This window comes from Coregonus clupeaformis, chromosome 6, assembly GCF_020615455.1.
Source record: "Coregonus clupeaformis isolate EN_2021a chromosome 6, ASM2061545v1, whole genome shotgun sequence".
In the NCBI taxonomy this organism is placed as follows: Eukaryota; Metazoa; Chordata; class Actinopteri; order Salmoniformes; family Salmonidae; genus Coregonus; species Coregonus clupeaformis.
The window spans coordinates 2,143,485-2,168,207 of record NC_059197.1 but is presented as its reverse complement, the minus strand read 5'-3'; the positions used below and the strand labels follow the sequence as shown (position 1 = coordinate 2,168,207).

At 44.3% G+C, this 24,723-nt stretch overlaps 1 protein-coding gene across 3 annotated transcripts; it reads left to right on the top strand.

Moving 5' to 3' along the window:
• Positions 1 to 869: 869 nt before the first annotated feature.
• Positions 870 to 23,767, top strand: LOC121567347 (high affinity cGMP-specific 3',5'-cyclic phosphodiesterase 9A-like). 3 transcript variants are annotated; one of them, XM_041877328.1, is made up of 20 exons: positions 870 to 981; positions 1,435 to 1,613; positions 13,840 to 13,910; positions 14,271 to 14,348; positions 14,541 to 14,584; positions 14,813 to 14,867; positions 14,972 to 15,042; positions 15,195 to 15,282; positions 15,451 to 15,535; positions 15,826 to 15,900; positions 16,177 to 16,263; positions 16,379 to 16,483; positions 16,655 to 16,737; positions 17,069 to 17,225; positions 17,425 to 17,538; positions 20,621 to 20,725; positions 21,007 to 21,135; positions 21,354 to 21,449; positions 21,705 to 21,782; positions 22,694 to 22,778. In XM_041877328.1, the coding sequence occupies exons 2-19, from the start codon at positions 1,545 to 1,547 to the stop codon at positions 21,747 to 21,749; spliced, it is 1,557 nt and encodes a 518-aa protein (XP_041733262.1). In that variant the 5' UTR covers positions 870 to 981; positions 1,435 to 1,544; the 3' UTR covers positions 21,750 to 21,782; positions 22,694 to 22,778. The 3 variants fall into 3 exon arrangements, with proteins under 3 accessions (XP_041733262.1, XP_041733261.1, XP_041733260.1); XM_041877327.1 differs by having other exon boundaries at positions 21,699 to 21,782; XM_041877326.1 differs by lacking the exon at positions 21,705 to 21,782 and having other exon boundaries at positions 22,694 to 23,767.
• The last annotated feature ends 956 nt before the right edge of the window (positions 23,768 to 24,723 follow it).

Here is a 24,723-nt window from a genome sequence, read left to right as displayed (position 1 = left end):
AACAGCAGAAAATATGATGTTGAAAAGCAGAGTTAAAGAAATATGGGAAGACTGGTAGATCACTTCAAGTTGTCTGCTGCTGAACTTGTCTGACTAAACCATCTGCTAGTCTCATTTTCAATGAGGGGTTGAGGAGTGGGAGAAGTGTGTGTGTGTGTGTGCGTGTGTGTGTGTGCGAACGTACGTGTGTGTGTGTGTGAGGACAAACAGCTCTGCTTTCACCTCCATGGCTCTAGCTGTTGGATGACCCCACAGGTGGACAATAAGACTTGACCTCAAACCACCTTTTTGCTCTAAAATCCATTAACGTGAAGTGGATGCTGCTTGCAAATGAAATAAAGACACGTTTATTTGTGAGCGAGGATTGTGCATCTACAACACAGCAGAGCCATCCAAATAACTCAAATGTATTTCTAAGTGTACTTCCGAATGGTTAAATACCGTATCTTCTGCTCTCTCGATAGTGAGAGAAAGCAGCAGTCTCACTTGATCCATGTTCTCATCCTTATCATATGCCCTTCAAATCAATGTACTGTATTTGATGTTTGACATGTACTAATTGCCTAACTAATGTCCATCAAGCCACCAATCCACTAATCCTGCAGACCACCTCCTATTGTATATTGACCTCCAGACAATGAACTTACTGACAAAGCAAACAAGTAATAATGTATGAAGTAATAAAGACACTTGAATCATCCCATGCACACATGCATACATCTCATTGATAAGACATATGGAAATGAGTGTGTAGTGACCAGGAGCTTTCGCAGCTTCTATACTAAAGACATTATGGAGATAGGAGGAGGGCAGCCTCTTTTTTTCTCACTGTAGTAACAGTCCCCTGGCAACGGACCAGAGTGCCAATTATTGCCAAAGTCCCCCAGGTTCTCCCATCTCACTCTGTGTATTAGTAGCATCAGCAGCGCCGGGAAAGTTTAGAAGCTTCTCACGTCAGGGGAAAACGCCATCGCTGACACAGTAAGTCATTGGGATGTGTTGAATTATTATTTTACCATGAAAGATTCGATTCCAAGATAGAGCATTAGAGTACATTTGTGATTTCATTTTATTAATGTGTATTGTCCTTACAATGCTGTTTTTCATATTTGTGTTGTCATGAGAATATTTCATATGTGTTAATGGAGGTAGATGGAAAGGTTTCAGAAATTATGAGATGATAGCAATTGATTGGTCCTGTTTGATCAGTGATTTTAGAGTGCAGTTGAAAATAATAATGCAAAATTGCTTTAGAAGTGAAAAAATGTTGATGGTGCTTTAATTGTTTTCTGGATTATAGATTAATTGAGATAGTAAAATCAGTAAATGTAGTGATTAATCATTTTCAAGTCTCAGTTCCAATGTAGTTGTCTATTGCAGTATTTCAATAGTGGCTCCTGTGCTGCAGTCATAGCATCTCCCTGTGTTTCCCAGGGCTCTGATCCTAGCCATATAGGCTCCTCTGCAGGAGGACGGGGGCTCCAAACCTTCCTCCTGCTGGATTAGTGAGAGCGAGAGAGAGAGAGAAACATAGAGGAATCAGCATGGGGTCCAGCTCCTCTTCCTATGCCCCAAAAACCATCTATCTGGACGTGGATGGCAAGGTTCAGAAGGTGGGTCGTCCTCGATGAAGTTTATATTTTCTCTCTTTTCCCCATTCCTTTTTCTGAATTCCCCCCGATTTCTAACTGATACTATTCTCTCTGGATAAGGTGGGTCCACCTCTTTATGAAACTTCATATATATTGTATCTCTTTTTTTCTATTCTTTTATTCTTCAAAAAAAATTTGGAATCCATTATCAGCTGGATCAGCTGAGTTAACAGATTGCACCATTAGCTATTTTTATAGTCAGCATTAAATAGTGAACACCAAAAATGAATCTCTTATTACCTATCCATGAGTTCCATCCATTTTCATTAGCACATATATCCTGGTTGACCAGAAAATGAGATCCACAGACACAGTATCCATGCTTTTCTCTTCTGTGTGAGAGGAGATGTCCTCTGAGCTAGTCAGTGGGAGTGATAGGGTCACTCCGTGGGGACTCCTGTATCAGAGTTAGACTCTTATCATAGACAGCATCCAAATGACCTTGTGTGATTACATCTCTTCGATCATTGAGGTCCTTGGCTGCAATGATGGAGTCAACCAATAGACAGACAGTTGACTGGATGGTGAAATGGTGTCTATTTTTTCTAGTAATGGTAGGCTACAGGTAGGCTACAGTACAGTCATGGTCAAAAGTTTTGAGAATGACACAAATACTAATTTTCACAAAGTCTGCTGCCTCAGTTTTGATGATGGCAATTTGCATATACTCCAGATTGTCACGAAGAGTGATCAGATGAATTGCAATTAATTGCAAAGTCCCTCTTTGCCATGAAAATGAACTTAATCCCCTAAAAACATTTCCACTGCATTTCAGCCCTGCCACAAAAGGACCAGCTGCCATCATGTCAGTGATTCTCTCGTTAACACAGGTGAGAGTGTTGACAAGGACAAGGCTGGAGATCACTCTGTCATGCTGATTGAGTTAGAATAACAGACTGGAAGCTTTAAAAGGAGGGTGGTGCTTGAAATCATTGTTCTTCCTCTGTTAACCATGGTTACCTGCAAGGAAACATGTGCCGTCATCATTGCTTTGCACAATAAGGGCTTCACAGGAAAGGATATTGCTGCTAGTAAGATTGCACCTAAATCAACCATTTATCGGATCATCAAGAACTTCAAGGAGAGAGGTTCAATTGTTGTGAAGAAGGCGTCAGGGCGCCCAAGAAAGTCCAGCAAGCGCCAGGACCGTCTCCTAAAGTAGATTCAGCTGCGGGATCAGGGCACCACCAGTGCAGAGCTTGCTCAGGAATGGCAGCAGGCAGGTGTGAGTGCATCTGCACGCACAGTGAGGCGAATACTTTTGGAAGATGGCCTGGTGTCAAGAAGGGCAGCAAAGAAGCCACTTCTCTCTAGGAAAAATATCAGGGACAGACTGATATTCTGCAAAAGGTACAGGGATTGGACTGCTGGGGACTGGGGTAAAGTCATTTTCTCTGATGAATCCCCTTTCCGATTGTTTGGGGCATCCGGAAAACACCTTGTCCGGAGAAGACAAGGTGAGCGCTACCATCAGTCCTGTGTCATGCCAACAGTAAAGCATCCTCAGACCATTCATGTGTGGGGTTGCTTCTCAGCCAAGGGAGTGGGCTCACTCACAATTTTGCCTAAGAACACAGCCATGAATAAAGAATGGTACCAACACATCCTCCGAGAGCAACTTCTCCCAACCATCCAAGAACAGTTTGGTGACGAGCAATGCCTTTTCCAGCATGATGGAGCACCTTGCCATAAGGCAAAAGTGATAACTAAGTGGCTCGGGGAACAAAACATCGACATTTTGGGTCCATGGCCAGGACCTTAATCCCATTGAGAACTTGTAGTCGATCCTCAAGAGGCGGGTGGACAAACAAAAACCCACAAATTCTGACAAACTCCAAGCATTGATTATGCAAGAATGGGCTGCCATCAGTCATGATGTGGCCCAGAAGTTAATTGACAGCATGCCAGGGTGGATTGCAGAGGTCTTGAAAAAGAAGGGTCAACACTGCAAATATTGGCTCTTTGCATAAATGTAATGTAATTGTCAATAAAAGCCTTTGACACTTATGGAATGCTTGTAATTATACTTCAGTATACCATAGTAACATCTGACAAAAATATCTCATAACACTGAAGCAGCGAACTTTATGAAGACCAATAATTGTGTCATTCTCAAAACTTTTGACCACGACTGTATGGTCTGACTACTGTAAGAATCAGGTGACCAAATCAAAAGCTCAGCAAAGTCATATACTCTCTGTAGGTGGCTAATGTTATTGACACAATGTGGGTTCATTACGGCTCCACAGTTTGTGTTGGTTACCACACACCTAATCTCGTTTACCAGTCATTCTGTGCCCCTTGTTGCCTATGTGCTCTATTTTATTTATATATTTGTGGTGAATAAGTTGTGAATACTCCTCAAAACATGAGTCCGGTAAGAGGCCTCTGAAATAGCTGTGTTTTCAAGTTGTGGTAAAAATAAACGAAGAGGTGTTTGTGGCATACTTTAAACGAGCACCTGTTGCTAACATGTTCTATGCCTCCATTGTTTTCTACTCCCCCTGAGTCTGAGGAAAAGTAGAGATGATCCTGTGTGGCTCAGTTGGTGAAAGCGCGTTGCTTCCAAGGTTAAATTCCCACAAGGATCACATACAGAAATCGTATGCACTCACTGTACTGTAAGGAAAACAAGAATTGTGTGGTGGACTAATTCATTATCAAAGGGGAAAGAAACAGAACTTTATATTCGTGAGGGTAGAAACATCACTAGCCTACCCAGTATGTTCTTGTTATCGCAGCTCCCGGGCCATTGCACTGTAAGCATGTAATGCAGATAAATAACAATATAGGCTACTGTGTCTCATATTTGCTCTCATCGTATAAGCTTCAACATTGTGATGTGAGGGTCACCATCTACTCCGAAGATTGGGTGATCTCGCTCTCTGAGGCCGACATGAGTAAAGTCTTTAATCAGGTCAACACCCACAAGGCCGCGGGGCCCGATGGTATTCCAGGGCGCATTCTCAGAGCATGCGCAGAACAGATGGCAGGCAAATTCACGGTAATTTTCAACCTCTTCTTGTCCTGGTCTGTAATCCCAAAATGTTTTAAGATGACCACCATCATTCCTGTTTCCAAGAACTCTTAAGGTTTCATGCCACAATGACTACTGCCCTGTAGCGCTCACATTTGTCATCATGAAGTGCTTTGAGAGGCTGGATGTGCCGTGTGATTTGGAGTCAGGCGCAGGAGGGTAAATCACAGAATAAAGGTTTATTCCGTATATATGTCTCCACCGAGCTGAAATAACCACCACAATAAACAATCACACACAAAGACAAGAAGGCAGAGGGAACACTTATACAGGTACTGATGAGGGGAATTGAAACCAGGTGTGTGTAATAAACAAGACAAAACAAATGGAATGATGAGATGAGGAGAGGCAGTGGCTAGAAGGCCGGTGACGATGAACGCCGAAGCCTGCCCGAACAAGGAGAGGAGGCAGCTTCGGAGGAAGTCGTGACAGTACCCCCCTTGACGCGCAGCTCCAGCAGCGCGCCGACACCAGCCTCGGGGACGGCCAGGAGGACGCGGAGCAGGGCGAGCCGGATGGCGACGGTGGAAATCCCGCAACAGGGAGGGATCGAGGGTATCCCTCACCGGGACCCAACACCGCTCCTCCGGACCGTACCCCTCCCACTCCATGAGGTACTGAAGGCCCCCCACCTGATGCCTCGAATCCAGGATGGAACGGACTGAGTACGCCAGGGCCCCCTCGATGTCCAGAGGGGGCGGAGGGGGCAGAGGGACCACCCACACCTCAGACTCCTGGAGCGGACCAGCCACCACCGGCCTGAGGAGAGACACATGAAACGAGGAGTTAATACGGTAATCGGGAGTGAGTAGTAACCTATATGTAACCTCGTTGATTCTCCTCAGGACTCAGGACAAACTGCGGGCTCAGTTTCCGGCAGGGCAGACGGAAGGGCAGATTCCGGGTCGAGAGCCAGCCCCGATCACCTGGTACAAAAACCGGGGCCTCACTGCGGTCAGCATTGGCCTTCTGGCGACGCACGGCGCACTGGAGATGAACTTGAGCAGCCTTCCACTTCTCCTCTGCGCGCCGAAACCAGTCATCCACCGCAGGAGCTTCGGTCTGGCTCAGATGCCATTGTGCCAGAACCGGCTGATAATCTAAGACACATTGAAAGGGAGTTAGGTTAGTGGAGGAGTGGCAAAGAGAGTTCTGGGCATATTCGGCCCATGGCAAGAACACCGACCACTCCCCCGGCCAGTCCTGGCAGTAGGACGGCAGGAACCTATCCACATCTTGATTCACCCGCTCCACCTGCCCATTAGACTCGGGTGAAACCCAGATGTCAGGCTGACCGAGACCACCAGATGTTCCATGAACGACTTCCAGACCCTGGATGTGATCTGGGGACCCAGGTCAGACACTATGTCCTCTGGCACCCTGTAGTGCCGGAAGATGTGAGTAAACAGGGCCTCCGCCGTCTGCAGGGCCGTGGGGAGACTGGGCAGAGGAAGGAGGCGGCAGGCTTTTGAAAAGCTGTCCACAACGACCAGGATGGTGGTGTTACCCTGAGAGAGGGGAAGATCAGTTAGAAAGTCAATACACAGGTGGGACCATGGCCGTTGTGGAAATGGTAAGGGCTGTAACTGACCCGCTGGGAGGTGCCTAGGTGCCTTACTCTGGGCGCACACTGAGCAGGAGGAGACATACACCCTCACGTCCTTAGCCACCAGTACTGTCCGGTTAGGCAGCGCAATGTACGACCAATACCTGGGTGACCAGAGGAGGGAAACGTGTGGGCCCAATAGATCAGACGGTCACGGACAAGAGACGGCACGTACTGCATCCCAGCTGGACACTGAGATGGAGATGGCTCTGTGCGTACCGCCCGCTCTATGTCCGCGTCCATCGCCCATACTACCGGCGCCACAATGCAGGAGGCCGGGAGTATGGGGGTGTTGTCTATGGGCCTCTCCTCTGTGTCGTACAGTCGTGACAGCGCGTCTGCCTTCACGTTCTTCGTACCCGGGATGTATGACAGAGTAAACTCAAACCGGGTGAAGAATAGGGCCCACCTGGCCTGGCGAGGGTTCAGCCTCATCGCTGCCCGGATGTACTCCAGGTTACGATGGTCCGTCCAGATGAGGAAAGTGTGTTTCGCCCCCTCGAGCCAGTGCCTCCACACTGTCAGGGCTCTGACTACAGCCAACAGCTCCCAATCACCAACGTCGAAGTTCTGCTCCGCCGGGCTGAGCTTCTTGGAGAAGAAGGCACAGGGGCGGAGCTTGGGTGGCGTGCCCAAGCGTTGAGACAGGACAGCACCTACCCCTACCTTGGACGCATCCACCTCCACTATGAACGGTAGTGATGGATCGGGATGGGCCAGTACCGGGGCTGAGGTGAACAGAACCCTCAGGTTACTGAAGGGCCTGTCAGCCTCAGCAGACCAGCGGAGCCGGGATGGCCAACCCTTCAACAGAGATGTGATGGGAGCTGCGACCTTGCCAAAGCCCCGGATAAACCTCCGATAATAGTTGGCAAACCCAATAAAGCACTGCACCTCCTTTACCGTGGTTGGAGTCGGCCAATTACGCACAGCTGAAATGCGATCTCCCTCCATCTCCATACCTGAGGTGATATTGCGGTATCCGAGGAGGGAGACGGACTGCTGGAAAAACAGACACTTCTCTGCCTTGGCATGAAGGTAATTTTCCAACAGTCGGCCCAGCACTTTGCGAACTAGGGACACATGCTCGGCACGCATAGCGGAATACACCAGAATGTCATCGATGTAGACCACTACACCATGACCATGCATGTCCCGAAACACCTCGTTCACAAAGGACTGGAAAATGGATGGAGCATACATCAAACCATACGGCATTACCAGGTATTCATAATGCCCCGTGGTTGTGCTGAATGCTGTCTTCCATTCGTCCCCCTCTCGGACACGCACCAAGTTATACGCACTCCGGAGATCTAATTTTGTGAAAAAGACGCCCCATGCATTGACTCGATCACAGATGGGATGAGGGGCAGAGGATAACTATAACGTATTGTCCCCTTGTTCAATGCTCGGTAATCAATGCATGGGTGCAGACCTCTGCCTTTCTTCTTCACAAAAAATAAGGGACATATGAACCCCTGGCGCAGGGACTCGGAGACATACAGTTGAAGTCGGAAGTTTACATACACTTAGGTTGGAGTCATTAAAACTTGTTTTTCAACCACTCCACACATTTCTTGTTAACAATCTATAGTTTTGGCAAGTCGGTTAGGACATCTACTTTGGACATGACACAAGTAATTTTTCCAACAATTGTTTACAGACAGATTATTTCACTTAGAATTCATTGCATCAACATTCCAGTGGGTCAGAAGTTTACATACACTAAGTTGACTGTGCCTTTAAACAGCTTGGAAAATTCCAGAAAATGATGTCATGGCTTTTGAAGGTTCTGATAGGCTAATTGACATCATTTGAGTCAATTGGAGGTGTACCTGTGGATGTATTTCAAGGCCTACCTTCAAACTCAGTGCCTCTTTGTTTGACATCATGGGAAAATCAAAAGAAATCAGCCAAGACTTCAGAAAAAAAATGGTAGACCACCAAAAGTCTGGTTCATCCTTGGGAGCAATTTCCAAACGCCTGAAGGTACCACATTCATCTGTACAAACAATAGTATGGAAGTATAAACACCATGGGACCACGCAGCCGTCATACCGCTCAGGAAGGAGACGCGTTCTGTCTCCTAGAGATGAACGTACTTTGGTGCGAAAAGTGCAAATGAATCCCACAACAACAGCAAAGGACCTTGTGAAGATGCTGGAGGAAACAGGTACAAAAGTATCTATATCCACAGTAAAACGAGTCCTATATCGACATAACCTGAAAGGCCGCTCAGCAAGGAAGAAGCCACTGCTCCAAAACCGCCATAAAAAAAGCCAGACTACGGTTTGCAACTGCACATGGGGACAAAGATCTTACTTTTTGGAGAAATGTCCTCTGGTCTGATGAAACAAAAATAGAACTGTTTGGCCATAATGACCATCGTTATGTTTGGAGGAAAAAGGGGCTGGCTTGCAAGCCGAAGAACACCATCCCAACCGTGAAGCACGGGGGTGGCAGCATCATGCTGTGGGGGTGCTTTGCTGCAGGAGGGACTGCTGCACTTCACAAAATAGATGGCATCATGAGGAAGGAAAATTATGTGGATATATTGAAGCAACATCTCAAGACATCAGTCAGGAAGTTAAAGATTGGTAGCAATCTTCCAAATTGACAATGACCCCAAGCATACTTCCAAAGTTGTGGCAAAATGGCTTAAGGACAACAAAGTCAAGGTATTGGAGTGGCCAACACAAAGCCCTGACCTCAATCCTATAGAACATTTGTGGGCAGAACTGAAAAAGTGTGTGCGAGCAAGGAGGCCTACAAACCTGACTCAGTTACACCAGCTCTGTCAGGAGGAATGGGCCAAAATTCACCCAACCTATTGTGGGAAGCTTGTGGAAGGCTACCCGAAACGTTTGACCCAAGTTAAACAATTTAAAGGCAATGCTACCCAATGCTAATTGAGTGTATGTAAACTTCTGACCCACTGAGAATGTGATGAAATAAATAAAAGCTGAAATAAATAATTCTCTCTACTATTATTCTGACATTTCACATTTTTTAAATAAATGGTGATCCTAACTGACCTAAGACAGGGAGTTTTTACTAGGATTAAATATCAGGAATTGTGAAAAATGTATTTGGCTAAGGTGTACGTAAACTTCCGACTTCAACTGTATGTCTCCATCGCCTCCGTTTCAGCCTGCGACAGGGGATATACATGACTCCTGGGAGGCACAGTGTCTACTTGTAGGTTTATCGCGCAATCATTCCCGCCCCGATGAGGTGGTAATTTGGTCGCCTGCGTTTTGGTAAACGCGTGCGCTAAATCGGGGTATTCGGGGGGGATGCGCACGGTGGAGGAAGTGTCTGGACTTTCCACCGTGGTTGCACCAACAGAAACAGCTAGGCACCTACCCTGATACTCTCGTGACCACCCCGTGAGAACCCTCTTCGATCATGAAAAGGTGGGGTTGTGTAGTGCTAACCAGGGAAGACCCAACACAACAGGGATATGTGACGTGCTCTCTATTGGTCCTTTGGGTAACCATTGTGACTGGTGCTGTAACTTCCCTAACGAACCCTGACCCTATTGATCGACTGTCAAGTACTTTGATGGGCAGTGGAGTGGATAGGGGAACCAATTGAATACCTAGACTTAGAGCTAATGACCTGTCCATAAAGTTCTCAGCTGTGCCTGAATCGACCAGCGCCTTACACTGGGAAACTACGGGGTAGTCAGGGAAGGTGACGTGTATGGTGCAGTGTGCAGCAGAGGGCTCTGACCGAGTGTGGGTTTGCGCTACCTGGGGTGATGCGAGAGTGCCCTGCCTGCCGCCTCCAGACCCGGAAGAACCCTGACGACACTGTGCAGTATAATGTCCTCTTCTGCCACAAGAGTGACACTGAAGCTGTCCTCCTCCGTTCTCCCGGATCACTGCCCCACCCAGTTCCATCGGAATGGACTCCGAGTTGGGGGGGGGGTGAAACAGGCAGGCCACTCCCAGGACGTCCTCTAGCAGCCAGCAGGTTGTCCAACCGGATGGCCATGTCCACCAGCTGGTCGAAGGTTAACATGGCATCCCGGCAGGCTAGCTCCCTTCGGACGTCCTCTCGCAGGCTGCACCGGAATCCGTCAATCAGGGCCCGTTCGTTCCACCCGGACCCAGTTGCTAGTGTCCGAAACTCCAGGGAGAAGTCCTGCGTGGTCCTCGTCCCCTGCCTCTGTTGGACCAGACGCTCGCCCGCCTCTCTTTCTTTCCTTCGGGCGGGTGGTCGAAGCGTAGTTGTCCAACGCGGTTCCTCCTTCTCTCCAGACTGCGTTGGCCCACTCCAGGGCTTTCCCCGAGAGGCAGGAGACGAGGGCGGACACCGATGGAGCCGGGCTGATGTTCACGAAGTAGAGGTCCAGCTGCAGGAGGAATCCCAGCTGGAGTGTGGGTGGCCAGATCCGGTCGCTCAGCTGGTCCCGTCGGGTCGGGTCCTCTCCTCTCCAGGCGTTATACGACCTGGAGAACCTAATCTATCGCTTCTCCCAAACTGGCTAGCATCCTGGAATGCTGGTGGACCCGTGCCACGGCTCCAGGCATGGGCTCTTCTCCTGCTGACTCCATGGCGGGTGTGTGATTCTGTGCCGTGTGATTTGGACGGAGTCAGACGCAGGAGGGTAAATCACAGAATAAAGGTTTATTCCGTATATATGTCAATACAAAGAACATGGAGCTCCACCGAGCTCATATAACCTCCACAATAAACAATCACACACAAAGACAAGGGGGCAGAGGGAACACTTATACAGGTACTGATGAGGGGAATTGAAACCAGGTGTGTGTAATAAACAAGACAAAACAAATGGAATGATGAGATGAGGAGCGGCAGTGGCTAGAAGGCCGGTGACGATGAACGCCGAAGCCTGCCCGAACAAGGAGAGGAGGCAGTTTCGGAGGAAGTCGTGACACTGGATATGTCACACATCAACTCCATCATCCCAGACACCCTAGACCAACTCAAATTTGCATATCGCCCCAACAGATCCATAGACGACACAATCTCAAATCACTAAGAACTTAAAATGGGCCCTCAAATCCTCAAAAAGGTCTACAGCTGTAACATTGAGAGCATCTTGACTGGCTGCATCACTGCTTGGTATGGCAATAGTACCGCCCTCAATCGCATGGCGCTAGGGTGGTGCGGACAGCCCAGTACATAATTGGGACCGAGTTCCCTGCCATCCAGGAGTAAAAGGAAGGCCCGGAAAATCGTTAAAGACTCCAACCACCCAAGCCATATAGACTATTCTCTAGTGCTGACCAATGTTCTACACAGTTTAGTGCAGAAAACATGATAATTAACTACAATGACCATCACCCATTGCGGGGCTAAACTTCTCCAGTCTGTGTTTATTTTATGCTTGCTATGTAGGATACAGAAGAATGCGAGATCAAGAAGGGGTACATAGAGAGCAGTTTCTTCAAGAGGTATCTCTACCTGAAAATACATGATAAGTGATTGATAGTTGGTATTCAGCAGTAATAAAAGCATGCTTTATTTACTTGAAGAACTACTAAAATATTGATTTTGTCAGACAGCATAGGCAGCAGCTCTATAGAGATGAGATGATGACTTGGAATGAAATAATAAAGTCATCAAATAAAACAAATGTAATATACACAACAACTGAAATACTTGATTAAAGTAAAGTAATGTGAATAAATGATTGTTAATAAGTGATGAACAGTAATGGGCAGTCACTACCATCATGGGACTTTTATCCATTATTTTATTCTGTGTTACAGTATTCAACCCACATAATGCATAGTGCATTTAATGTTTAAAAATCGAAAATGAAGATCATTTTTTTATAATCTAACCGAAACCAAAACAACCTCAAAAAGCACTAATCGCTCAGCACTACTGTTCTCTTGCTTCCGCACGGTTTGACCCCAACAACAGCTTCTATCCCCATGCCATAAGACTGCTAAATAGCTAACTAAATAGCTAACAAAATGGCTACACGGACTATCTGAGTTGACCCTTGTATTTTATTCGTATGTCTCTATGCACACTCACAGGGCCCTACACACTTACCACACTGACACTCCAACACACATACAAACACTTACTCCATCATTTGCTCATACACACATAATATGCACATACATTTATACTGACTCTACACACACGCACACCCACTCACATACAATCATCAAATACGCTGCTGCTACTCTGTTTATCATACAGTATATCATGATGCCTAGTCACCTTACCCCTATAGATATTTACATTTACGTCATCTACCTCTATCAATCCAGTATCCCTGCACATTGTAAATATGGTACTGGAACTGACTCTGTATATAGTATGCTTACTTACTTTATTGTGTTCTTCTTATTTCTTATTTTTTATCTTGTGTGTTTTTGTTCTACCTTGTTATTTTTTGCATTACATTGTTATTGATTACTGCATTGTTGGGGTTAGAGCTTGCAAGAAAGGCATTTCACTGTACTTGTGTATGTGACATTAAAACTGATCTTATAGAATGTTGCATATTATACAACGGGTGGGTTTAATCATGGATGCTGATTGGTTAAAACCCCTTTCCAGCCAGTGTCTATTGCAATGTTGCATCTGGTAGCTCTTCAAATAGCAACTCTTCTCTAATGGATATGGCCTCCAATTTCTTTGGCTCATTAAATCTTGAATGCATTCAGGGATAAAAATGGTCAATTCCCTCTGCATATTTAATCCAATTAGCACAAGTGAATCTACCAGATTTTGTTACCTTTGAACACCGACTAGCCTATGTCTTCAAGTCTGCTTTGATTTAGGATACATAGGGCCAGGCACTTAGGAAGCACAGTATACTTGTGACGACACAAACCCCTGTTGTTATGGTGGCATAGAGTGGTTCAAGTGGAGACCTGAAAGTGACACATGTCCATTCAAGGGCTCGAGAGTTTGAGGGATTGTCTACTACAGCTGCTTGTGTAAAAGGTCTTCGTGTTGTTGGAGGCTAGCCAACATCGCAAGCGTAGATACACTTTACTTGACAATTAATCTCAGACAGACACAATATGAAATTATTTGATGTGTGCCATCAGTATACCACAAATAGGAACTGACATTGTATAATCTGTTTTGGCATTTCTGTGTATATAGTTGTGATTTACAGAGAATGATACAAACTCTCTCACTGGGTTGATGACGCAAGTATTTGTTGCTAGTATGCTGTTAGAGTGTCGTATTATCTACGAGATTGGGTTGGTCCCTGACAAGGGTAGGCTACACTGTGTTTAGTTCACACACATTTTCAACTGCAGCCTTTGTGATTTAGTCCTCAACATTTTAACTCATAACATACATGGCTCACTTGAAAAAGAGATGTGGATCTTAATGTGACTTCCCTGTTTAAATAAAGGATAAATAACATTTAAAAAATAGAATTGTTTTCTTCCCGCTCTCTTTCCACTTTGGACACTGCAGCCTTTTCTTTTTACAACAGACTCAGGTCTCACAGAGAGCTGATTGTTTTCAGGTGGCTTGAGATGCATAGGGAGACATATATGACGCTCACCTTTCATCTGCCTTTTTTTCAGGTGGTTTTCAGTCGGCACTGCAGCCCATGTGACATCAAGGAGCTTCTTTGTTCCTCGTCCAACATCCCCAGGTCAGTGACATTTCAGCTGCAGCCGTCTCCTTCTCTCGTCTCTCTCACCACTCTCTCACAGTCACACGTCAGTTTAAAGTATGCATTACACACAACACATTTGTTTCAGGTTCACTACGAACTTTTCGTTTCCCTATCATGACAGAGCTTCATGAATGATAAGCAAACTTAAAGTAAACACCAAACGACAAGCTTAGCATGTGTTTTAGAGCACGTTAACAAGAAACGTAGGTTGCATTCTTAATGAAACCCTATATAGTGCACTACTTTTGTGCCCTGGTCAAAAGTAGTGCAGTTTGGGAATAGGGTGCTATTTGGAACGCATGCTTATTATTTATTATTGTTGCTCCCCCTCCATAGGAATACTGCCATCATGATGGTGGATCCTGAAGGGGCCATGGTGTCCATAGACCCAACTATGCCTACCAACTCTCCCAAGTAACATGTCACCTTTACCCTAATCACTGAATCTCAATGATACAGTTTTTGCTCTATTGATCTCAGTCATAGAAAAGCATTCCTGACCATTGAATGCATAGCCTTTGTACTATGTGTAAAAAATATTTTTCAAATGTGATGTAAACAATGACTTGATGAATGATGTTGGAATGTCACTGACATGTTTTACAGCTCCTTGTACAAAGTCATTTCTTTGTCCACCGGTCAGCTAGGAGGTGAAGTACCAACGTGACATTTCAAATTCAGCAACACTTTTTAACCTTTGACCTTTTAGTCCTTAATTCATTCTTACTCACATAACTCACATAAAGCTATCACAACAAAACTTAAAAACAATGTAAAAACAATGTTAAAACAGATCTGGGTACTAAACATTTCTTCATGTTTACAGGTAGCTTTTTGATCACTAGGGTGATTTATTTATTTATTGTTTGCCCCCACAGATAGAGAAGACATGTTTCAAAACGTGTTATCTCAGGTGGCAGAGCAGTTCAGCAGGTAATTGGTGTGTTTATGTTCCACTGCAGACTTTTCCCTTTCCGCAGCAATACCTCCATGACACCAGGGCCTTTCAAACAAACCCCTTTCACATATTTTTGCAGGGCTTTCCGAATCAACGAGCTGAAAACTGAGGTGACCAACAGACTTGCCATGTTGGAGAAAAGAGTAGAGTGTATGTGCAGGGTTTTTTGTTTGACTATCGATGTGTGTTTCTCTCTTTGTGTGTGTGTGTCTGTGTGTGTGTGCGTGTTTGTGCGCGTGTGTGTTGCTTCACTGTTACTGAATTCACCACTTTATGTACTAACAGTCATGTTGTTGTTACAGTGGAGGGACTGAAGGTTGTGGAGATTGAGAAGTGCAAAAATGACCTAAAGAAACTACGAGATGAGATGACATCCAGAGGAGGAGGGAGGTACGATGAACTTTGACATAAATGACATTCACCAAGCTATGCTTCAGATTTTTTAGGATATTATATAGAAAGACGTTTATGATGGTTTTAAAATGTTGTGATTTAGAGAAATCATACAGCTCGTAGATTGATGATACAAATATGATGTATTTGCTCCCATCTCTTCAGAGTTGGGAACTGTCCCTGCAAATACAACTTCTCAGATGACGGGAAGAAGCTTAATCCCAGACGCGACGTCCCAAGTTATCCAAAGGTACGGAATTAGGGGATTCTAGTAGTGCTCTGTAGCTCAGCTGGTAGAGCACGGCGCTTGTAACGCCAAGGTAGTGGGTTCGATCCCCGGGACCACCCATACACAAAAAAATGTATGCACGCATGACTGTAAGTCGCTTTGGATAAAAGCGTCTGCTAAATGGCATATTATTATTATTATATAGTAATATACAGCAGGCTATACATTTTTTTCTCTTACCTAAAGATATTCATCACTTTGACATCATTAATCCTAGGACTGACGCTGTGACTTCTCTCTCATTTCTACAGTACACCTTATCCCAGGAGACTATTGAAGCACTGAAGAAGCCAACATTCGATGTCTGGCATTGGGAACACAATGAGGTTAGTTCTCTTGAGATTCATCTATCATCTAATATCTATCATATTTACATCCTGGCCTATATAATCACATTTTTGTAGTAAAACATTTTGAAGTATTTTCTCAAATTGTGAACTTAAAGGAATACTACACTCAAAAACGATCATTTGTTTTGTTCATTAGTCCAATCCCAATTATTTTTGCATGTCAGCAATCAAGTTTTCAAGATAGAGCACTTGTTGTGCCTTATGATTATGCGTGTAGTATTATTTGAACTTTGTCTTTGATCGGTGGTTTAGATGCTCAGCTGCTTGGAGTACATGTACCACGACCTGGGACTGGTGAAGGAATTCAACATGAACCCCATCACTCTCAAACGCTGGCTGGTAAAAGTAGAACTGTAGAAAAGCAATTACCTCAATGTGCAAGTGATATGGAACAACGACTTCAAAGAATTGATGACTATTTGGACAGTTTGATTGACAGCTTTCTTTCTCACAGCTGGGCATTCAGGAGAACTATCGCAGCAACCCGTTCCACAACTTCCGCCACTGCTTCTGTGTCAGTCAGATGATGTATGGCATGATTAACCTGTGTAACCTGCCGGTAAGAAACGACTGTAATAATATAATATAATACATGCCATTTACCAGACACACATGGTCTATAACTAGGGTCCAGATTTTTTTCCTTGTCAGGTCAGGTGGTCAGGAAAACCTCCTGGCACCTTGTATTAGAGATTTATAGTAGACTTAACGTGCTGTGTGTGTACCTCAGGAGAAGATGACTCTGACGGACATGGGCATTCTCATGACAGCTGCAGTGTGCCACGACCTGGACCACCCCGGCTACAACAACACGTAAGCGCCCAAAGGTTCCTACTCTGCGCCTCAGTTCCCACTGCTCTATAGCCTTGACTAGATCTCTGAATAGATGTTGATGATAGACACAATATTGATGTGTTCATTCACAAATATATATTTTTCGAACTTCTTCAATTATGTTATTACATTGTGGAAATGGTCCAATCTCTGCTTCCAGGTTTGATGTAAGGTCCGAAGTTCCTTCCTAACCATGTGACATGACCAGGGTAAAACTCTGGGCCCTAGTGATAGGCTTCCCTGGTCAGGTCATGTTGTCAAAGGAAAACTCCTGGTATTCGGCATGTCAGAGGTTTATTTTGCTCGTCAGGTACCAGATCAACGCTCGCACAGAGATGGCCGTGCGTTACAACGATATATCTCCCCTGGAGAACCATCACTGCGCTGTGGCCTTCCAGATCCTCTCACTGCCCGAGTGCAACATATTCGCCAACGTCGAATTGGAGGCCTACAAGCAGATCAGACAGGTAGGTGGTGTCCTAGGCTAATGCACAGTGATTCTTCTGCGTCCCAAATGGAACCCTATTACCTACATAGTGCACCACTATTGACAGAAGTAGTGCCATTTGGGATGTAACCTTTGTCTTTTTGCATTTCCTTCTCTCCAACTAACCACGAGATGTTTTGAGTTGGCCTAAGGCAGGATGATTCCATCGCCCTTTACAGGCCATCATTACCCTGATCTTGGCCACAGACATGGCCCGGCACGGAGAAATATTAGACTCCTTCAAGCATAAAGTGGACAGCTTTGACTTCACCAATGAGGAGCACGTCACATGCGTACGTATCGTACATCACATGACATCAACTATCTATGTATACTGTATATCAAGGGGTGCCAAATAGGCATACCTTTGTTCAGGTATAGCCTCAGCACTTCAGCAAACAACAGAAAGTAGGAGGGGTGGTCAATAACAAAGACTGGGATGGAAAAATAGGGCATACCCAAGAAAGAGTTTAAATAGTGGACTGGAGATACACTATATATAAAAAGGTATGTGGACACCCCTTAAAATGTGTGGATTCGGCTATTTCAGCCACACCCGTTGCTGACAGGTGTTACAGGAGGGGGTCACAGTTCCGGAGCGACCCACTAGGTGTCATCCTCCGACAACCTTAGGCACCTCCTCACTCACAGTCTGGACTAATCATCATCCTATTGGTGTCACCTGTGTTTACCTGTTCACCTGTGTATTTATGCCCTCACTTCCCTGTGTTCCCTTGCTCAGTTTTCTCTGCTAGTTTCTCTATGCTCAACAGTACTAATCAGTGTCTGATCGGAGAGGTATGTACAGGTACTCGAGAAGTGTTCTCCCTGTTTCTTTATTATTTCAGTCGTAGTTACTATTTCGTATTTTGGCTGTCAGCCTGTTTTTGGAGACTTATTTGCTCCACCTTTCTTTTATCGTGTTAAGTCGGTTGTTTTGAATCCTGGCTTCGGGACCACCAGTAAAGTTTCACCATCTCTGCATACTGCCTACTGTCTATCCTGCACCGCAACTGGGTCACACCTCACACCAACCCTTACAGACAGGTGTATAAAATCGAGCACACAGCCATGCAATCTCCATAGACAAACTTTGGCAGTAGAATGGCCTTACTGAAGAGCTCAGTGACTTTCAACGTGGCACCGTCATAGGATGCCACCTTTCCAACAAGTCAGTTCGTCAAATTTCTGCCCTGATAGAGCTGCCCCGGTCAACTGTAAGTGCTGTTACTGTGAAGTGGAAACGTCTAGGATCAACAATGGCTCGGCTGCGAAATGGAAGGCCACACAAGCTCACAGAACGAGAGCGGCGAGTTTGTCCTCGATTGCAACACTCACTACTGAGTTCCAAACTGCCTCTGGAAGCAACGTCAGCACAAAAACTGTTCTGGTTTCCATGTCTGAGGAATCGCACTAAGATCACAATGCCAAGTGTCGGCTGGAGGGGTGTAAAGCTCGCCGCCAATGGACTCTGGAGCAGTGGAAACGCGTTCTCTGGAGTGATGAATCACGCTTCACCATCAGACGGCTTCCAGTAGAACACTACCTGCCCGAATGCATAGTGCCAACTTTAAAGTTTGGGGGAGGAGGAATACTGGTCTGGGGCTGTTTTTCATGGTTCGGGCTAGGCCCCTTAGTTCCAGTGAAGGGAAATCTTAACGCTACAGCATACAATGACATTGTAGACGATTCTGTGCTTCCAACTTTGTGGCAACAGTTTGGGGAAGGCCCTTTCCTGTTTCAGCATGACAATGCCCCCGTCCACAAAGCGAGGTCCATAGAGAAAAGGTTTGTCGAGATCGGTGTGGAAGAACTTAACTGGCCTGCACAGAGCCCTGACCTCAACCCCATCGAACACTTTTGGGATGAATTCGCCCAACATCAGTGCACAACCTCACTAATGCTCTTGTGGCTGAATTGAAACAAGTCCCTTGAGCAGCAATGTTCCAACATCTAGTGGAAAGCCTTTCCAGAAGAGTGGAGGCTTTTATAGCAGCAAAGGGGGGACTAACTCCATATTAATGGCCATGATTTTGGAATGAGATGTTCGACGAGCAGGTGTCCACATACTTTTGGTCATGTAGTGTATAATGTGATTGTAATGGAGTTAAGAACGTACTGTAAGCTCACTCCACAGCTATCTTTAAATGTCGCAGATGGAGCTATCGAATTAGATATTTTGATAGCTCAAACGATTGGTATGCTGTAAAGGAGGGCGGTCACGTGTGTCTGCAAGCAGAGGATCACTAGTTCAAGCCCGATATGGGGACAAGGACAGTGGAGGAGGCTAAACTGTTAGCAGCACACTGATGTCCGTTTCATGATGTCAGTCTGGACCATCCTATGGAATAAATCCAGAGGGTTCTAAGATAAAGTACCTGTGTTAATCTTAAATGCTCCAAAGCCTTTTACCACAAGTACAGTGCCGTGAAAAAGTATTTGCCCACTTTTCTTATTTTCTCTAGTTTTGCATATTTTTGATACTGATTGTTATCAGATCTTCAACCAAAACCTAATTTTAGATAAAGGGAACCTGAGTGAACAAATAACACAACAATGACTTACTTATTTCATTTATTTCATTAACAAAGTTATGCAAAAACCAATGCCCCTGTGTGAAAAAATAATTGCCCCTTTACACCCAATAACTGGTTGTACCACCTTTAGCTGCAATGACTCCAACCAAACGCTTCCTGTAGTTGTTGATCAGTCTCTCACGTCACTCTGGAGGAATTTTGGCCCAAACTTCCATGCAGAACTGCTGTAACTCAGCGACATCTGTGGGTTTTCAAGAATGGGACCCATGTCGTCCAAAAAGTTATAATTTTGAATAATCTGTCCATAAAACATTCTTCCAAGAGTCTTGATGATCATCCAGGTGCTTCCAGGTGCTTTTTTGAAAACTTTAGCCAACATTTTGGACGACATGGGTCCCATTATGCCTGGCGACAACCAAACACTGCATCCCACACTAAGAACCTCATACCAACGGTCAAGCATGGTGGTGGTAGTGTTATGGTTTGAGAATGTCAGGCCATCTGTCTGTGAGCTGAAGCTGAAGCGCAGCTGGGTCATGCAGCAAGACAATGATCCAAAACGCACAATCAAGTCTACTTGAAAATGGCTAAAATAAATAAAATGAGTATAAAATGTTTTCGATATTTGTAAACTCAGGTTTTGGTTGAAGATCTGATAACATTCAGAATAAAAAATTATGCAAAAATATAGAAAATCAGAAAGGGGACAAATACTTTTACAAGGAACTGTAGACCTTTCCTGAAAAGTCAAAATAGCTAGCCAATGCTAAAAACTATGGTTGTGTTGACATAATGCATGGTGAAAAGGTCTCTTTATTCTTTGTCCGTTTGTGTGCAGCTGAAGATGGTTTTGATCAAATGCTGTGACATCTCCAACGAGGTCCGGCCTACAGAGGTGGCCGAACCCTGGGTGGACTGTCTGCTGGAGGAGTATTTCATGCAGGTGACCTCAATCAAGTCTAATTATGTCTAATAATAATAATGTCTAATAATGTGTAATAATAAAGTCTAATAATAGTGAGTCTAGTAGCGTGTTGATTGGATTTATGGAGTGAAAACAGGCTCAGCTGTCACTCTTGAAGTTGCATGTGCTTTATTTAGAAGAGTAAAAATCATTGACATTTCGGCCATCTTGGCTTTCATCAGAATGAGTCTATTGATTAGAATGATGTCATGAAAGAGTGGAGTGACATGTTCAAACCCTCCTGTCTCTGGAATGGACAGAGTGACAGGGAGAAGACTGAAGGGCTGCCGGTGGCTCCGTTCATGGACAGAGACAAAGTGACCAAGCCCACTGCCCAGATCGGATTCATCAAGTTTGTCCTCATCCCAATGTTTGAGACAGTCATGAAGGTAGGCGTGTGTGTTTGAACTACAAAGCAATGTCACAATATTAGATTGACATAGTGTGTGCATGTGTGCCGCCTGTGAGTGTTTGCGTGTGCTTCCGTTTGTACACGTCTCTTATATTTCATGACCTTTTGAAAACAATGCCAGTGCATAATTGCATATTGACTAGAAAAGGCTGCTGTCCTGAATCCCTAGACCATCCTCCGCTGTGTGTGTTGCAGCTCTTCCCCCAGATTGAGGAGATCATGGTGCAGCCTCTGAGAGACTCTAGAGACCACTATGAGGAGCTGAAGCAGATCGATGACGCCATGACAGAGGTAGGACATCTGTTCACACTTAATAATTACACTGTCCTTCAGGGTTGGAGTCAATTCCATTTCAATTCCAGTCAACTCAGAAAGTAAACCAAATTCCAATTCCAATTTCCAATTTTCCTAATTGAAAAACATTGGAGAAAATTGGAATTTCTTATTACTCACGATCAACCAGGGTATTCGTATCGGGGGGAATTACACGTCTGTGTCCAACCACTTTCTAACATAAAGGTGTGTCTTTTGTTCAATGAGGCACAGAAGAAAAAAACTGAAAATATGTCATTAGGAGGGAAGAAGAAGTAAGCTTTGCTGCTGCTACGAGTGCAGTGGTACTGTGTAAGTAACTGACTCTGATTGGCCTGTAGTGTTAGCCCTGAGTGCCCTCTCTCTCTTCTGCCTCTCTCTAGTCTGCCAACAACAACACTGCTGCAAGCTAGTGAGCTAGCTATAGTAGGAGCACAATATTTTTCATCACTCTGAATTTGCTTTCGTGAAAATAACTGAAAAAAAAAAAAGAATCAGCTCAACTCTACTGCATTCAAAACTTTTGTTTTCACAAAACGAACAACAGACTCTGAGTATTTGGAACCACTAGCAAGATGAGGCTCTTCCATTGTAGATGAGGTTTATAGTTAAAATATTCAGTTCTATAGTATTCCCCTCCAATTTGCACCAATCAGTCCTGGCCCTTGGGAGGGAGGGCACTCACCTCAACACCAAAAACGAAGCTGGTCATTTACATAGACCTGCAGCCCAGTGGCAAAAGCAAAGTGGTGAAAACGTTGTGCTGTCTAAACGTCATCAATGTGGGTCGTGGGATTCTTCACAAACTCATTGATAACATTTTGACGACCGAATAGTATCTTCCCCGTCTATGATTTTACAGTTTTTCTCTCCCTTTGCTGTGTGTGGTATTGCAAGTTCATAGCGTGCAAGATTTTCCACAGCGAAGAGCATTGTGATGGATATATTACAGATGGAGCCAAATCACAATCAAGAATGCTTTGTTCTCTTTAAAGCACAGTGTGTGTGTGTGTGTGTGTGTGTGTGTGTGTGTGTGTGTGTGTGTGTGTGTGTGTGTGTGTGTGTGTGTGTGTGTGTGTGTGCGTGTGCGTGTGCGTGTGCGTGTGCGTGTGCGTGTGCGTGTGCGTGTGCGCGTGTGCGTGTGCGTGCATGCGTGCCACTTAATCAGAATCCTCTCTCTTGAGAATCCAGTCTGATATACTGAAGTGCTTGTTTCATTTTAGGGCTCTGGCTCTCGTTTTATGATCCAAAAATTCAAAAAGGTCGTGGGTCGTCCTGATCTGCGTCTTTGAAGACAAGATGGAGGGTGAAAAGAGTTGTCTTCTACACACTGAACCAACCTCAGACTACATGAAACCTCCTGGTTGATCTCCACTGTTTTGTTATGGACATTACAGAAGGACAATGGCTCTGTTTCAATGTCCACACTAGCATACCATTTAGGATGAATTAATGTATCAGGGACATTGGAATTATAGCCCATGTGTGTTCTTGGTGTAGTTTGTATTTTTATTCATTTTTACTGTAATTTCTGAAAGCTAATTGGTTATTGTAGGTATCAACGGCTGTGTTCAAACAGGCAGCCTATTTCTGATATTTTTGCCCAATTTTTTGCAAAAGATATGATCTGATTGGTCTAAAGACCAGAAATTGGGCAAAATATCAGAATTGGTCTGTCTTTGTATGTGCAGCCTATCATAATTTCTGAGTGACAGTTGGTCATTGTAGGTATCAACATGCCATATTTTCTGCTTTCTGTTTTTAGTCACACTTGTTGATGTTGCCTTTTACGGTATAATGAATAACTAAGTTGTCTACTAGAACATTCTCTTTTCCCTTTTCAGTTCTCCTATTCAAATGCAAAACTGTTTCTGAAACAGTTTGAATAAATTCACTCTTGATTTAACCATGTCAAGTCCACAGCATATTTTAACATAATTCTTATTATGAGGGTTAAGCATTATTCCAACAAATTCAACAAATTATCCCCCAGTGTGTGCACTGAATGAATTTACATAAATTCATATTTTGAGGTTTGTGTAATAGCACATCCATTGTTGTGCAATATATTCAGTCATAGATACATGTTGTAAGTTATTACAAAAGTATTTAATTACAATCTAAAATGTTATTACTGTATTCTATGTATTTTTGCATAGTACATCCTACATAAACTGTGCAAAATACAGTACAGTTGTAAAATATATAACATCCTTTTATACTAAATTTGTCACCTAGTAATAAACTCCCCCAGTATTTTGAAAAGTCACAGGTTATTAAAAAGAGACCAACATGTACAGTAGTCTGATTTTCATTTTGAAAGGTTCATGAGTCATACCATTGACTCTTCTCTGATTGGTGCAGGGATGAATGAACCAATGGGAGGTCAAGCTCGGGAGTCTTTGAAAGCTTGTGTACTTTACTTGATATCTGTTTCCTATTGTGTATGCTTTATGCACAATATGGATGTCCCATGCTTACGCTTGGATTTCCTGCTCATTGTCATTTAGGAAAACAATTTTAAGAGTGTAGTAGCCTATAGCTTCAGGCTTTGAGGGGGTATGAGTTGAAACAGGACTTCTTTGCCAGTTTTGTTGTACCACCCCAAGCTACCACTTAACCCACATCTCTCTTTAGTGTCCCTCCACAAAAATAAGTGGGTGGTATTTAACAGGTACAGTAGATTTACTATTGCCTGTTTTATAACCTTTGTTTATTGCAACCTGTTTCACATTTCCAAGATTGATAATTGTCCATCTGTAAGACGATACTTACATATGATTACACTTTTTATGACCTACATGATTCTGATGACAATTGGATGATAAAGTATATGGCCCCGAAGAATCCAAAGAGATAGGATGACAATACTGACTTTAATGTTTGCTGCAGGTATGCTGCTAGATACTGATGACTTTTGGAAAATTCCAGAGAGACAAACAGGGATGTGGCGGCAGGTAGCTTAGTGGTTAAGAGTGTTGTGCCAGTAACCGAAAGGTAGCTGGTTTGAATCCCAGAGCCAACTAGGTGAAAAATCTGTCGCTGTGCCCTTGAGCAAGGCACTTAACCCTAATTGCTCCTGTAAGTCGCTCTGGATAAGAGCGTCTGATAAATGACAAAAAAATAGGAACTTTCCTCTGTATGTTTTCTTTGCTAGTTGGCTTCACGTCTAAGACCTTTTCACCTCTTTTCTGAATCTGTTTGATGGGGTCATGGGGCTGTACTCAGGTCTTGAGGATAGCCTAGTCATTTT

Excerpts from the sequence above, each read along its gene's own strand:
- LOC121567347 (XM_041877326.1), top strand. The coding sequence starts at position 1,545 with ATGGGGTCCAGCTCCTCTTCCTATGCCCCAAAAACCATCTATCTGGAC. Across the intron at positions 1,614-13,839 it reads TGGATGGCAAGGTTCAGAAG|GTGGTTTTCAGTCGGCACTG; the intron begins GTGGGTCGTCCT and ends CCTTTTTTTCAG. Across the intron at positions 20,726-21,006 it reads TGGAGGAGTATTTCATGCAG|AGTGACAGGGAGAAGACTGA; the intron begins GTGACCTCAATC and ends TGGAATGGACAG.